At 41.4% G+C, this 16,695-nt stretch overlaps 2 protein-coding genes across 5 annotated transcripts in view; one reads left to right on the top strand and one right to left on the bottom strand.

Moving 5' to 3' along the window:
• The window catches only part of LOC308089392 (major facilitator superfamily domain-containing protein 6-A-like), a 278,032-nt gene that overhangs the window by 122,636 nt on the left and 138,701 nt on the right, over nt 1-16,695 (top strand). The window lies entirely within an intron of this gene.
• Nucleotides 3,776-16,374, bottom strand: LOC308088063 (uncharacterized protein). 4 transcript variants are annotated; one of them, XM_080432409.1, is made up of 6 exons: nt 16,066-16,374; nt 12,388-12,486; nt 10,354-10,455; nt 8,746-8,844; nt 7,554-7,649; nt 3,776-5,115 (listed from the first exon to the last, which is right to left on the bottom strand). In XM_080432409.1, the coding sequence occupies exons 2-6, from the start codon at nt 12,452-12,454 to the stop codon at nt 4,250-4,252; spliced, it is 1,230 nt and encodes a 409-aa protein (XP_080288535.1). In that variant the 5' UTR covers nt 12,455-12,486; nt 16,066-16,374; the 3' UTR covers nt 3,776-4,249. The 4 variants fall into 4 exon arrangements, with proteins under 4 accessions (XP_080288535.1, XP_080288536.1, XP_080288537.1 ...); XM_080432410.1 differs by lacking the exon at nt 12,388-12,486; XM_080432411.1 differs by lacking the exons at nt 12,388-12,486; nt 16,066-16,374 and adding an exon at nt 10,693-10,805.

Genomic DNA, 16,695 nt, shown 5'->3' with positions numbered 1-16,695 from the left:
GGGGGACTTTGTGATGTCCGCGGGGGGGGTGTGGAGGTGATTTGAGGCCGCATATCCTTCCTTAGACCTGCCGTGGGGGAGGGGGGGTGGGGGTGGTGGATGTGGGGGAGGGGTGATGTGGGGAAACCCTTGTGTCGACCTCGGCCAAATTCCCCCAGGCAAAGGACTGTTTGGGAAAATGGAAAACTCTCTGTTTCCACTCCGATCCCACAGGGGAAAACCATGTAGATGTCCAGTGACCGCTTGGAAAACAGGGAAAGGAACTCCGTTTCCCAGCATTCCTCTCGGTGGGATACTATGCGGTTGTCCTGGTATCGACTGGTGGTGGTGGTGGTGGAGGAGGAGGAGGGGGGGTGGGGGTGGGGGAGGGGTGAAGCTATTGTCCCGCGTCGACGCCAAGCGGTGGTGCCAGGAGATGGTAGAAACAGGGGAAAAAACACCGTTTTCTTGTGCTTTTCTCTGAGAGATACCCTGTGGTTGTCTTGGGCCCGTGTGGCGCATGAGGAAATCCTCTTGATGACACTGCTGTTGGGGAAGCCCTTGTCTCGTCACCGGCCACATTCCTTCAGGCGGTGGTCGTCTGCTTGAGAATGCAGGTCTTGGAGCCAGCACGGATGTTAACCGGGACAAATAATCCATCCTTGTTTCTCCAGCTCTTTGCTGGGGTTCGTTCTTATCAGGTGAGGTGGGCCGTTGCCAAACAAAGTTATTTGTCTGCATGTTGTGGACCGGACCTTGTCGGGCGCTTCCGTCGCGTTTGAAATCAGCTGTGATGTTGCTTAGGCCATTGTAGTTGTGATCATAGCGAGTCTCCGTGCTCTTCACGGTCGGTGGGCCGGGATTAGGATGTACATTTCCCGACAACAAAAGACTCAACCAAATAATCTTTCTTACTGTAAGGCCGTCTAGCTGGTTTGGTGTCCTTCTCCGTGTTTGTACCGATTTACTCGCGTGTTTGTACCGATTTACTCGCGCCGGGACCAAACATTCCCTCAGTAAAATGAAGGTAAATTACTTCAAGGTCAAAGTCGATGACACAATCATCACTAGCAAAGAAGAGATTACCTATTTGGGATGTATTCTTGACAAATACCTGACAGGTGAAAGCATGGCAACAAAGGTGGTCAAAGGAGTAAACCAGAGAACCAGATTTATGGGCAGAGTTTCCTCTTTTGTCAACCCTCAGGCACTCAGGACCCTCTCAGGGGCCATGATTCAGCCCCTTTTTGACTATGCTAGCTCCTCTTGGTACTCCAACACCTCAGTGTCACTGAAGACTAAGCTTCAAACCTCCCAAAACAAACTGATTCGACTACTTCTCGGACTGGGGCCCATGACCCACCTCTCTCCCACTCACTTTGCCAGCCTAGGCTGGCTCAGGGTGGAAGACAGGGTTAAACAACTAAAAATGGGACTGGTCTTCAAAATTGTAAATGCAGATTTGCCCGAAATGCCCCCTATACCCGCATATCTGTATAATTACCTCGAAAAGGTTAGTGACACCCACAGTCACAAAACTAGAGGGAGCGTAAACAACAATCTGGTACCACCCACCCATGAAACAAACATGGGCAAATTCTCCTTCTATAGCACAGCCACCAAGGAATGGAATAGTCTAACCCCATCCCTCAAAAAATGCAGTTAGCTGGGCCCATTCAAAACAGCCCTAAAAACTCATCTTTCTGGAGGCCTAAAGAGGAGCTAGTACCAGTTTCCCTGTAGACAGACAACCCCCCCCCCCCTCCCCTTTTTTTGTACATATATTTTTTATTTTTTTATAATGCTTTTTTGTATATATATATATATTTTTTCTCATGCCTTTTTTGTACATAGTGGTATATATTTTTTCCTCTGTATTCTTATGTTGATTTTTGAACTGTTTGGTTGCTACTATATATGTCTATATATAGGGACCCCAACGGAAACAAGCCCGCAAGGACTTTTTTGGCCGGACCTTTTAGACAAAAGCATTATAAATGTAACTGTGTTGTTTTACATTCTTTTGCCTAATAAAATTTTCAATCAATAACATCATTAAAGACGCTATCATGACTGCATTTTTGGATTTCACCAGGTTGTGGAAGAAAATACAGAAAAAAATGATGCTACATTTATCTGATGACAAACCTCCAGGTACAGACAATCTTGACTGCAAACTACTCAAGAATTGCTGCTAAATATATTTCCAAGTCCTTATGTCACATATTCAATAAATGCCTAGAGTATGGTGTTTGCCCAGATATTTGGAAGGAAGCTAAGGTCATTCCACTGCCCAAGAACAAAAGATCCACCTTCGCTGGTCCAAACAGTCGCCCTATTAGTCTTCTTCCAATGCTGAGTAAGATTTTTGAAAACAAATGATATGTTCAGATTCAAGACTATCTCTCAAGTAATGGTCTGATAACAAGCTGCCAACATGCATACAAGGGCACTCTACAAGTACAGCAATGGCACAAATAACTGATGAACAAATTAGCACTGAACATTGCTAAAACCAAATGCATTGTGTTTGGATCGAGACATATATTGGACAGTGATCCTCAATTGAGCCTATCACTTGTCGAGAAGCCAGTGGAACAGGTGAAGGAGGCTAAACTACTTGGAATTGTATTAGATCCTAAACTAAATTGGACTAAGCAACTTGATAATATAGTAACTAGAATTGGAAAGAGCATCGCTATAACCAGGAAATGTTCCAAGTATATTACATTAAATACTCTGAAAGTAGTAACTCAAGCTTTAGTCTTGTCACACCTTGAGTACTGCCCAGTTGTTTAGTCATCCGCTACAAAGAAAGACATACAAAAATTGCAAACAGCTCAAAACAAAGCTGCCAGATTAGCTCTCCGGTGCTCCAAGCGGACACATGTTGTAGAAATGCAGAGAAATCTATCATGACTTACTGTAGAGAATAGATTCACGCACTCTCACCTTTTTCAGAAATGTTTTAATTGATCAAAAACCCCAGTAGATTTTTTTTCAAAAAGGGCGCATCACATCACATCGCATAATATGCGCACCGCATCACATCACATAATATGCGTATCGCATTGCATAACATGCGCATATTTCAACTTTTCGCAACTTTCCGCATATTTTGCAATATCACCGCATAAAATCACATAAAAACCCTGCATATTTCATTGCAAAATCTAGGATTTTAGCCTGCATAATAAAGGATTTTTGCCAGCATAATCAAGGATCTTTGCCCACGTTTTTCTGGAGGGTCCAACTATAGAGCTGTAATAGGATGGAACTCATCGTGTGCATAATTAATACAAACGCAAAATTCACCTTTAAGAAAAGGTTAAAAGAACACCTGATGCAAACAAGCCTGAACTAATCCCCAGACGCACAACATTTAATGTGTTATAAGTGATTGTGTTTGAATTGTACTACTTTATTGCATTTTAATTTTCAATTTTTATTTAGATTATATTGATTGTAAAGTTGATGTGATGACTAATGAATGTTTCTGTTAAAATGTTTGTCTGTGTCGGAACCCTGGAAGACTAGCTTTTGTCATGGCAAAAGCTAATGGGGATCCTAATAAACAATAAAACAATAAACATACAGGTGTTTAATTTGATCCTCCCAGTGAGCTAATTTATAGCGGAACATTTGTTTCCCTTGGTGTGAATAAACTGGTGTTTTTTTAGATTACTAACATATCTGAAACTCTTGTCACACCGTTTACAGTGGAAAGGTTTTTCTCCAGTGTGAACACGTTGGTGTGTCTTCAGGGAACCTGACCGACTGAAACTCTTGTCACAATGTTTACAGTGGAAAGGTTTTTCTCCAGTATGGATACGCTGGTGACTCTTCAGGGAACCCGACTGATTAAAACTCTTGTTACAGAGTGTACAGTGGAAAGGTTTTTCTCCGGTGTGGATACGTTGGTGTGTCTTCAGGTTGGCTGAGAAATTAAAACTCTTGTTACAATGTGTGTAATGGGGATCCTAATAAACAATAAAACAATAAACATACAGGTGTTTAATTTGATCCTCCCAGTGAGCTAATTTATAGCGGAACATTTGTTTCCCTTGGTGTGAATAAACTGGTGTTTTTTTAGATTACTAACATATCTGAAACTCTTGTCATACCGTTTACACTGGAAAGGTTTTTCTCCGGTGTGGACACGCTGGTGTTGCCTCAGGTTATTTGAGGTATTGAAACTCTTGTTACAATGCTTACAGTGGAAAGATTTTTCTCCTGCGTGGATACGCTGGTGTTTCTTCAGGTCACCCGACTAATTAAAACTCTTTTTACAGTTTGTACAGTGGAAAGGTTTTTCTCCGGTGTGGATACGCTGGTGTATCTTCAGGTGACCCGAGATAATGAAGCTCTTGTTACAATGTTTACATTTGAAAGGTCTTTCTCCAGTGTGAACACGCTGGTGTGTCTTCAGGGAACCTGAATCACTGAAACTCTTGTCACAATGTTTACAGTGGAAAGACTTTTCTCCAGTGTGGATACGCTGGTGTCTCTTCAGGTCACCCGACTGATTAAAACTCTTGTTACAGTGTGGACAGTGGAAAGGTCTTTCCCCAGTGTGGATACGCTGGTGTGTTTGCAGATAACATGACTGAGTGAAACTCTTGTCACAATGTTCACAGAGGAAAGGTTTTTCCCCAGTGTGGACACGCTGGTGTTTACTCATGTTACCGGAGCTACTGAAACTCTTGTCACAATGTTTACACTGGAAAGGTTTTTCTCCAGTGTGGACACGCTGGTGTCTCTCCAGGTAATTTGAAAGGCTGAAACTCTTGTTACACAGTTTACACTGGAAAGGTTTTTCTCCAGTGTGGACATCTCCACTTGTCTCCCCCCTATCATCACTGTCTTCAGTGACTTCAGTGGCAGATTCAAGTTTAAGTTCAACTTCAGAGCAGTGTGAAGAGATGTGTTCATCAACTTCACTTTTCACTGCTAGTAATTTCAACATTGACCCAACAGGCTCCTCTGGTCTTTGAAGTAGATCTTCCTGTTCCTCTTTAATGTGTGGAGGCTCTGGTTCCTCCTGGAGCAGACTGGGGCTCCTCTCCTGTAGCAGACTGGGGCTTCTCTCCTGTTCAGGAGAAACCTCCTCTTTACACACAACCATGTACAGGATGTCTAGGAGCAGAAACATAACATGATAGTGAATACTGGATTCCTAAAATGTACATATATTGTTCCATCTTCCATGTACAAAGTTATTACCTACTAAGAATGACTAAACAGTTATTAAATAAGTACAGGATTTTACAGGTGGTTCTAGAAACTCAACACCAGACTTCAAAGTTTTAATAAGATTCTAGCAAAATACATAAAGAGTTACCTTAATTGATATATTTATAGTTATATTACCCAACATATGAATAATGGTGATAGAACAAATATTGAATTTGAATCATTAAAACATTTTTTGTGTGTGATATTCTTTTAGCCTAAATGTTTTACTGTACCTCTGTGCTGTTTAAATGTTTTGGCTGATAAAGTATTCAATCAATCAATTAATATGTGAGCTCTGATTTGGGAGTAAGTTGGGCTGTAGGCCAAGCCATTTACAACTGGATGTGTCTGTATCTACAGTATGTATGTATGTATGTATGTATGTATGTATGTCACCTCCAAAGTAGACCAATCAAAGCTCATGCCGCTAAGTGCATGACGTTATGAAACAGATGCACCTCCAAACACGAAGGTTTGACATGTCTGGTGAAAGTTAATGGGTAGTAGATTAAAATCTACAAAAACTGATTTGTATGACCTGTTTGTCTATAAATGAGTCTGTGAATCTGTCTGTGTGTCTGGGGCTAGTTTCACAATCATCACCGATCAGCGCCACATTTCTTGTGCATGCTGCCAGTAGACCAAATTTGTTTTATTCCACATCTAATAGAATGTACTTTAAGTCATGGTCATGTTTCAGTTTTGTACAGATTGTTAAAGCGCATACTGAAAGCTTTCAAGTGACATAAACTGCACTGAAATCTGGAAATAGTTGAAGGAGATATACTTAATTGAATGTTATTAACCACTTAAAGACCAGCTGAAATGTGTTTTTTTTGCAACCATATCTTAATGTAATTCCCAGTGAAACGGGGGATGGGTGGCTCTGAGCCAATCACAACTGAGTGTTTGAAACAGTCACACAGCGTACATATGTGATTTAAAGTATGTGATCTAAACTTGCTGTGTTGCACACTGCAACAAGGCCGAGCTGAATCAAGTGTATATTACTGCATTGGCTATTTCTCACCTCAAATGCTTTTGGAAACAGTTAATGCATTGTTTATAACATAATTAATAACGCACCATTCGACCATCCTCTTTGTTCAGATTGGCACTGCCCTCTAGTATCTAGTATAGGCTAATGAATCATAGCTGTTTGAAAGACTACTTGACAAGTGCTTAATATAATTGGTCAGAGAGTCCGCCCTGAGATTGGGAGGTCTGGGTTCAATACCCCGGCCGGGTCATATCAAAGACTCAAGGGTTGGATTGGGGTAAGTCCCTGTGACATGCTGGCGTCATGTCCAGAGGTTGTACTTGTACATCATGGCTGGGGCCTGGGGGAGATAAACTCCTGCCTTATAGGTCACATGGCTCTGGAATAATTGGTTCTCAAGGCTACCTGCTTACACACCAATGTAACGTCATATTATGTTTTAGTTTGACATTTGAGTGACATTTGACGTAAAACAAAGAAAGTGATGTATTATTTATTTATTGGCATCCAACTATGTGCCCATTATGACCACGGATATTCTCTGAGTGTGAAAAACATACTTAGTGAACTAATACTAATGTTGAGCAGGGTTGACTTGGGTTTTTCTACACCAGCTCAGTTTCATAATGTCATGCACTTGGCAGCTTGAGCTGTGAGCTCTGTGACAGACAAACCCTGTTGTAGATGCTTTGGTCTACGGCCACTCTGTAATGCAATGCGACACATTGAGAGCTTCTAGATCGGCTATTTTCAGCCAATGTTCCCCCCAGAATAAGGATGCTAGGGTTCAAGTGGTTAAACGTCAAATCAAGAAGCTGAGAAAAAGCATGTCAAAGATCTGTGTTATCTCAAACAGATCAGACTAACAGACCCATTAGTAGATGTCTCACCTCCTACAGAGCCACACCATAAAATAAATCAGTTTACATTAATATATTTTCAACTGGGACCAAAGTTGCACCAGGCATTTCAGGCTTTCATGGTCAAGAGGTGCTTCTGTTTCATGACGGCATGCACATACAGTAGCTGCTTGGGCTTTGATTGGTCTATAGACTCTACGATTGAGAAGACTTACATGCAGTAGATATACACACAAACCCTGTTCTAGATGGTTTGGCATACAGCAACAATGCAAACAACTGTACAATATAAAGTTGTATGGTGCAGTTTTCTTTTAGTATTTAGTATTGCATTTGGAGGTGGAGAAGGGTGTGATTTGGATATGATAATGACACAATAAACAATGTTAAAAAATACATTTTGGTTATTGTATTGTATGAGATATTATGGCAGTTTTTCAACAGAACAGAAAAATAAACAGAGAGCACATGAAACTTACCGAGGTGTGGGTTGTCTTCAGGTTCCTCCTGTTTTATGTCCCTGGCTGAGTCTGGAGAATTCATCTTCACCTGCGGTCTGGACTCCACACACTGGTCTGAAATGAAGCAAGTTAATAAGGACTTTAATAACTGGAGACCTAGTGGGGAATAACAATAAGCCCAACTATCTAACATATGAACCTTGAATGCAAAAATAATGAGATTGATATGTTAGGGTAGAAAGCTCCCTTAATTTAAGATTGCCAATTACATCCTCAAGCTACAACTTCTCCCTAAAATCCCAAACTCAATCTCAGTTAGACTGAGATGTTTAGTTCAGATGTAGCCAAGATGATGAAAGAGAGCCTTTGGTCAATAAGAAGAGTAAAAGCAATGCATTTGTTTGGAAACATTTTAGTTTCCAGAAGGCAGATGTATTATGGTGGTGTGTGTGTGTGTGTGTGTGTGTGTGTGTGTGTGTGTGTGTGTGTGTGTGTGTGTGTGTGTGTGTGTGTGTGTGTGTGTGTGTGTGTGTGTGTGTGTGTGTGTGTGTGTGTGTGTGTGTGTGTGTGTGTGTAAACAAGAGTTTAGTGGGTTCCACTTGCTCCCCAAGTAAGGCCAGTTCTTATTGGTTAGTGGGCGGCACCTCATTGGTAAACACGGTTTACCACGGCGTCCATGTTAGAGTTGTGCCAGTCTAAATGACATTTGCCCAAGGTAAGATGTGTTCCTCAGTTCACTATATTTTCAACAAGAGTCTGCATGTTTACTGTGATACCGTGATGAATACTGGTTGTCCTAAACATGCTAAATGTTCCTACATGAAGTAGTGATGCTTTGTACATGTATATTGTTTACAACAAACTACTTTTGGTCACGTTGTTAATTCTGTTGTAGACGTGCTGAGGCTCAGGTTTTACACCAAAAGAAGTGACTGACCAGAGAGTTTTTGTATATTTTCACCAGAATAAACTGTCAATAAGAGAGAGAAGTGGTCTGGAACTTCATGAATCCACAACACAACGCAGATCAAACGTTACATGTGCGCCACAAGACAATATGACCAATTTGTTACTACTATTACCTTTAAATCACATTTCATTTTGTCTGGTTCCACACTGTTGAAGCACAATAATTTCCCTGCGAATAGTGCAGCTAGCAACTGTTTATGACAATTAAAGACAAATGAAGCTGGAAAAGAGAGAGACTTACTGAAGTCTGGCTGGTCTTCAGGTTCCTCCTTTTTCACTGAAACGGGTCTGGCTGGGCCTGGAGAGTTCATCTGCACCTGCAGTCTGGACTCCACAGAGTCTGGAAAGAAACAATTAAAATCCCAGAGGAGATTAGGATTAATTAAGAACAGAACGTCCTTTTATAATCAACTTCAACAAATAACAGACATGAGAGAAGGAGTAACTTATTGTGTTAATCACTTGTCAACTGGGCAAGTTACTTTTTTCACAGAGCACTTTGATTATGAATAATAACATTTTTAACATCAAGTTGCCCAGCATGAATATTATGTGGATATATTATGAATATAATATAAATCTCTCTCTGAAAGAAAATGTTCCCTCTTAATCCTACATTTTCATGTTTTCCTTTTTCAGGTAAAACACTCCAGTTACACAATTGGAAATGAAACTGAAACGAAAATGCATTTTCTTTTTTATAAAGAGCTGTAGAGACAAGGAGACTAGCAATGAGTACTATCAGAATATAGAGCTATTTAACACTTATTTTAACAAAAGAAAATCACTTACCCTACCTTTAATATGATATGTTAAAATTGGTTAGTACCCACTAATTTAAAAAAAACAGCTAATTGGCATGGTTAGAGTGTTCGCCGTGAGATTGGGAGGTCGGGGTTCAATACCCTGGTCGGGTCATACCAAAGACTATAAATAGGACGCAATGTCTCCCCGCTTGGCATTGAGCATCAAGGGTGGGATTGGGGTAAGTCCCGGTGTACATCATGGCTGGAGGATATACTTGTACATCAAGCCACCACCTCACGCCACAGAAACAGGAGATGAACTCCTGCCCTATGGGCCACATGACTCGGGAATAATTGGTTCTCAAGGCTTACTTACCTACTTACCCACCGATGTTATCTCATATATATGTTTTTTTTGTTTGACAGGAATTAATTAAAATTGGAAAATGTCTCAACAATTATATATTTATTTATTTTTTGGCATCTATTGTCAACTATGTCCCCATTACGACCACGGATATTCTCTGAAAGAGTGAAAAATATGCTTTTGTTGAGCAGGGTCTACTCTGAACTTAGTCCTTTCTCTTTTCCCTCTACACCAAATCTCTTTAGACGAGTTTGTAGATCAGCATTTTTTCAAATGCCCCCACAGTACAGCTAGGGTTGAAGTGGTTACACCTCAAATCAAGAAGCTTCTAAAAAGCTTGTAAAAGATCTGTTATCTCACACAGAGCAGACTAACAGACAGAGATAAAATCAGTTTTCATAGTTTTCACCTACTACCAAACCTTTACCAGGCATGTCAGGCTTTCATGTGCTTCTGTTTCATGACGTCAAGCACTTAGCGACTTGAGCTGTGTGACAGACAAACCCTATTCTAGATGCTTTGGTCTACGGCCACTCTGTAGAAAATGTACAATTTGGTGCAGTTTTTCTTTTGTATTGCATTTGTGAAAAAGAGGACGTGCTTTTGGATATTGTAATGAGAATAAATCATGTTAAAAAGGAATATTGAGTGATATTTCATAATGGCTATGCATATCCGGATATTATCATTTTCAGTATATTTTTGGCCAAGATTATCGTACAGTAACATTACGTACTGAGGTGTGGGAGGTCTTCAGGTTCCTCCTGTTTTATAGAAATGTCCCTGGCAGAGTCTGGAGAGTTCATCTTCACCTGCAGTCTGGACTCCACACACTGGTCTGAAATGAAGCAATTGAATAAGGACTTTAATAACTGGAGACTGAGTGGTGTCAAGAATAACAATAATATTTGCAGACGCTAAAAGGCAAAATGGCCTAAGCCCAACTCTCCAACATATGAATCTTGGGTGCAAAGATTATAGGATTCATATTAGGGAATCATGCTTAACTTAACTCATTCTGTGCCAAGTAAATAAATAAATAATGGCCAGTAGTGCGATTTCTCGTTTTTCTTACCTTTTCAAGTAGTCACAGAATATTTATCTCCAGTATGATTGATCCCCCGATCGTTGCTAAACACGGAGGTTTTCCATGTGCTTCCGCAAAAAAAAAAAAAGCGTTTCGAGTTGTGACCCAAAATACATCCCTAGGTTACAACTAATGTTCACAAGTAGGGATGGGATCACATAACCAGCCTTTATTTCACCTCTGTGAGGGCAGTGATCAAAGTAGGACTGCTCAACTAATTTTTAATTAATTCAGTTTTTTTTTATTTTTACTATGGCTTCTTACAATTATGAAAAAATAAGCCATTATTGTATGGACCCGACAAACCTAAAATGCTGTTCTAACACAGTATAGGCGAGATGTCAGCTATAGTCCATATGAAATATGGTTTGATGTAGCCTGGTAAAGCCCCTCCCTCCGGAAAATCTCATTTCCATTTGATTTCAGGAAGGAGTCTGGCCTGAAGGCTTGTCTGGGCGTTTCTAGCCCGTTTACCAAATGGACGAGCCTATCAGCGTCGTCGCTCATCGTTCTTTGATTGACAGTGAAAGTTGGCCAATCAGGTGGCGAGTTCGAGTGAGCCCGAATGGAACCGAGTGCAGCCTGAGTGCAGCCGACCAAAAACGAACGGCAGCCATTGCTTTTTGTGCGTTGTCTTTACTTCTTACTTTCGGTTTTAAAACGCACTCAAACTTATTTTTTGAGGCACGGAATTTACTTTTAAGATATCGTTTGGATAGAATTTAGTTGTTTAACTTCATATATGTGGTCAATTAATCATGAAAGAGCCTATTTAAAAATAAAAATTCAGAGAACCGGCAGGGGCGGGCAGTGACACGCATGTATCCGAATAAGGCAACCTATTTTGGGCATGGCCGTCTCAAAAGTCCCGTTGCGTCACATTAGTCTGGAGGTGGTAATAATGTACTGGCTGAAGGGGAACACTGCTGATTGGCTGAAGGGGTTGTCAGTCAACGGTATTACTCCCGCCCAACTCCAGCCCACAGCCAAAATTGCAGAATGGGCGATCATGCCAGACTCACTCCTGAAATAAATTACAAATGAGATTTCCGGAGGGAGGGTTTACCAGGCTAGGTTTGATGTGCTTTGTGCGTGCGCTCTCGGCTCTCACTTTAACTGACGGGGGAACTGCAGTAATCTGATCCCTGGTCAGTCAGTCTATCATAGCAGCACTTGATTCTTGCAGCCCGAGCCCCACGGGCATCTGCTTCTTTCACACCCACAGGCAGAATACAAAGAAAAACGATGTGTTGTGTATTAGCTTGTCTGGCACCTAGTTGATCGAGTTGAGAGAGCAACTGCACACATTAGCCAGTAACAGAACGGTCATTGCGGCGAGAGGCAAGCATGCAGCCAATACACAACAACAATTGCGCTACACAATGGGAACAGTGGGGTGCTAGACCAGCGCCGGTTGGGGAAAAAAATTAAAATAAATAGACCAGCGGTCGGCGAGATCGACAAGTCGATTGCTAAATAGTGGGGGGATATTTAGGCCCTTCTGCCCCACCTTCCGGTGCCTATGGTACGTGCAACACAAGACAACACGACTAATTTGTTTCATCATCGGGATATTATCATGATATATGTTGTCATGATTATTGCATAGTAAGAAATGTATATTGCGACAGCTCTACAATAAAACAGAAAAAATGAAAGAAAGAGAGAGAACATTAAACGTACTGAGGTGTGGGTGGTCTTCAGGTTCCTGTTTAATAGAAATGTCCCTGGCTGAGTCTGGAGAGTTCATTTTCACCTGCAGTCTGGACTCCACACACTGGTCTGAAATGAAGGAATTGAATAAGGACGTTAGAGTTCCATGGATCTACTTCCCCTAAAACATGATCATTGGGTATTATTATTAGTCCCGGGACAGTATTATTGAGGATATAGTCCAATCGATAATTAACGATTCTGTCCCTATCGGTACATAACTAGAACGGCGCTGAGTCGGCTCTAGTGGACTTCGTAACGTTCGGCGGTGTCTCTCGTTGTTCAAGTACAATACAAGGTCTACTAAACTGGATAACTCCAGCACTAAGATTGTTTAAAATGAGTTCCCACTCACACAAATAATGATGACATATAAGAGACAGACAGATATACACTACCTATTTAACGCAATTGACAAAATTTTCTCAACCCGGCAATCTGGACCGGACGAGCCAATCTGCCCAGACGGGACTTATCTGGCTGGATATATGGGGGACTCTGACTACAAATGGAGAGTTCTGTGTTTGGAAATCCTGTCAATCGAGGACACAGAAGATGTCTATATATTCGTAGCAATGATAACAGGTTTCTTGCTGATTGGAGCGGGCATTGCACTTGTGTATCGAAAAATTGGCAAGAGAGCTGCCCTGGACGGAGCGGAGTCGAGCAGAGCGCTGGCTACTCTGACAGGTGTGGCCACTGAGCTGAGACGCGACATGAATAACATCACCGAGTGGATCCCCAAACTGGACGTTAAGCTGGGCAACATCACTGAATTGAGGCACGAGATGGACAACAACAACGAGAGGGTCCGGGGGCTGGACACCAAGCTGGACAACATCATGGCACGTGCGGCGGACGAAGCCAGAGGCAACGCTGAGCGAGCCGCTGCTCTGCGCGGCGACATGACCGCGCTGCAAGGCTATTTGACCATGATTAGAGCGGGCATAGACAGACTGGAAGGCCCACAGTAACTAATAGTAGACAAATTGTCTGCTTCGGATTATTTAGGATCGATTTGGACCCCCCCACGCCAAAAACCTGGACTTTTTCCCCCAGCGAAATACAGTGTGAAGATGCCCCCGGCTACAGCTGCTGTGGTGTTGTTTTTTATTAAGCTGCACTAAAATGAATTACTTTTTTACCTTGTAAACCTGTGATGTGACAATAAAACTGATTCTGATTCTATACAGGTTACTGGTATGAAAAACAGTGTAGTCCAGCAATGTTTGGAATTCGCCAATCAGGCTGGAATGTGAAAAATCAGGCGGATCGGACCGATCCGTCTTGATCACTTGACTAAAGAGATCATTTGTACTGATTTGCGTGATGTTTGGACAACATTTGAGTAATATTTAAAAAATAATAATAATCGGCCTCTGGCGCTATAATAGGGCAATGTTGAAAGGGTGGCATTTGTTCCTCAACGTAGTGCGAATGTGTGTGCAAAGTTTCACCACAATCAGACGCTGCGTTCATGATTTGCAACATTTTGTTCAAAACGGGCCACTCCTGCAAACTTTAGATTATATATATATTTATAGAGATCATGTGTACCAATTTGTGTGTAATTTGGATAAAATCTGAAGGAGTAATATCCAAAAATGTGTTTTATATAAGTCGGCCTCCTGGTGGCGCTATAAAAGGCAGATGTGAAAAATGCAGGGCAAAGGTTTTTCCTTGGCCTCTAGGGAGTGCGCATACAACGTTGTGCACAGATCGGTGCAGTTACAGGTAAAAACACGAATCGGCCTGTTATAGCCCCACCAATGGCCACCATGAGGCTGATTTGAAAAATTTCGAGTGGCATTTCTTCCTCTGCCTAGTGAGAATGTGCGTGCAAAATGTCACGGAAATTGCAAGCTGTGTTCATAATTTGAGGCATTTTGTTCAAAACGTAGCACTCCTGCCAACTTTGGAAGCCATTTTAGCCAATCAGGATGGAATATGAAAAATCTGAAAAACCTGTTTCGTTTAATGACTTTAGAGATACTGTGTACCGATTCGCGTGACGTTTGGACAAAATCTATAGGAGTACTGTCAAAAAAATTGTTTTGCAAAAAGCGGCCTCCTGGTGGCGCTATAACAGGCCCATGTGAAACATTTGGGGCAGAGGTTCTGAATTGGCATCCAGAGTGTGTGTGCACAGTTTCGCTGCGATCAAGCCAACAGAGCCAGAGATTAGCTGGTCACAGACGGACGGACGGACAGGGTGCAAAACATTCTCTCTTGCCATGCCTTACGGCCTGGCAGAGACAATAAACAGAGCGAGAGAGAGAGAGAGAGAGTTAATAATGTTGTTAGATGTTTGTTTTTTAAATAATTAAAAAAGCATTTCACCCACTCCTTTATTCATGGTGTAAACGTGTAATTAGATATAGTACACAGAAATAGATTTAACTGGAGAAAACCTTTTGCCAATGATAAGAGCATAAAAGTTGGTTTGGGGTAAAACTGACAATTTGCTGACCCTGAACAAGACATGGGAATTATTTTCAATGCCATAGATTACCTGGATGGTCAATTGTTCATTCTAGGCCTGACACAATGCTACAACATAACAAATGTTTAGTTTGTAAGGATTCAATGTCTGGTGCATGAAGACATGAAGCTCTAAGTTCACTTGACAATCAAATTAACATGACAGTGGACAGAGTACAAATCCTACAGGCTGCACTTTCACCTCATTGCTTATTATGGAGATTAGCCACCGTTATAAAACTGATTTAACTAGATGATACTGCTGGCTGCTGCTAGGAGCTGGTTGTTTTCTGTATATAACATAGTGACCACCACCAGACAAATAGGTTTGGCACTAGATTTCAAGTTGCGTGTCCCGAGTCCCGAAAAATATCCCTAAAAAAACACTAGATGGGGCTCTTTACCATACCATTATAGGCCCGGCTAGCTCAGTCGGTAGAGCATGAGACTCTTAATCTCAGGGTCGTGGGTTCGAGCCCCACGTTGGGCGCAAAATTTAGTTTTAAATGGCCTGGATGAATAAATTAACGAAAAGTAGGACACGAACCTGCTGTGTACTTATTTCTAAAGAACTGTCTACTCTTAATTGGATTACAATATCATTGTTATTGGGGTATTTGTGGTCTTGTAAGCCAGTTTCTAAGATGTGATACATTCATAGAGTTGGGATACATTACTGTATTCTCTTCTTAGTCTGGCATTATTTTATTTTGATTTTGACACTTTCTTTGGAAATGTAAACGCATATTTTCTCATGCCAATAAAATTCCGCTGCAATTTAAAAAATCTGCTGATTCTCTGTATGTATTGACCCATCAATTTCAGAAGAGTACGAAATTATTGAACAGCCCAAATAAAGGCACTGCGTTGGCCGGGAATCGAACCCGGGTCAACTGCTTGGAAGGCAGCTATGCTCACCACTATACCACCAACGCTCACATATAGCTTACGTTTCCAATGAAGCCAAGAACCCCAAACAATAATCAGAAATGAAATGTGGAAGCAAGGTCAAGAAAGTTGTTCTTGATTCAATAATATCCACTAATGTGGTTCTGCTGTTGCGGTCAAGAACAATTAGTAAGTTAAGAGCTAGGAGCAATTGTGTTCCATTTTAAATTAGGAGTCAACAAAGACAAATGGAACATTTATTTGTTCATCTTAACTTACCTGCTGTGTTTCAGTGGTTGATATCAAACGTCCTCCTAATACTTAAAGACGACACTGTTTTGAAACATCATGTTTGTTTTACCTGCAGCAGTCACGTCAAAAACACAGTTTAGGGGCTATTTATGTTCAAAACACAACAGTGTGTTTCAGTGTTTCTCTCCTACATTAAGTTCAGAACAACAAACACAGCACTGCATTGTGGGAATTTTCCTCTTCTTCAGAGTTACTTTCTGGCAGACTAGACGCCAGGCTGACGTATTGCTGCCCCCCACTGTTGATCTTGGGTAGTGCCCATTGTGTATCTACAAGGTAACCAGAGGAGTGGGCACATTCACTCACTCACTCACTTCTTTCTTTCTTCCTTTGCAGACTGGGCACCTTTTGGGGAGAAGACTGGTCAGAATCATCAGTTTAAAAGTAAGGATGGATAGAGGTTTTAAATCAGTTTTGTTGTTGGTTTTCCTATGAAGAGGATACTGAGAGACATACCAAGACCTACTACTGTACCAAGAGTGGTAAACTTAACCACTTAAACCCTATAACTCTATGCTTAAACCCTATACTTGGTTGCGTGGAGTCCCGCAGGGCCCCATACTAGTGTAATTTCTGTTTTCACTCTACACTAAATAT

This window comes from Gymnoscopelus braueri (genome assembly GCF_963280865.1).
Source record: "Gymnoscopelus braueri genome assembly, chromosome: 7".
Lineage (NCBI taxonomy): Eukaryota > Metazoa > Chordata > Actinopteri > Myctophiformes > Myctophidae > Gymnoscopelus > Gymnoscopelus braueri.
The sequence above is the reverse complement of the archived record's forward strand: the minus strand, read 5'-3'. Positions and strand labels throughout refer to the sequence as shown.

Bases quoted from the DNA above. Each gene is read 5' to 3' on its own strand.
- LOC308088063 (XM_080432409.1), bottom strand. From the start codon at position 12,454: ATGAACTCTCCAGACTCAGCCAGGGACATTTCTATTAAACAGGAACCT. The intron at 8,845-10,353 runs GTACGTAATGTT...GTTTCTTTCCAG, and splicing joins TGAAGACCTCCCACACCTCA to ACTCTGTGGAGTCCAGACTG. The intron at 7,650-8,745 runs GTAAGTCTCTCT...GCTTCATTTCAG, and splicing joins TGAAGACCAGCCAGACTTCA to ACCAGTGTGTGGAGTCCAGA.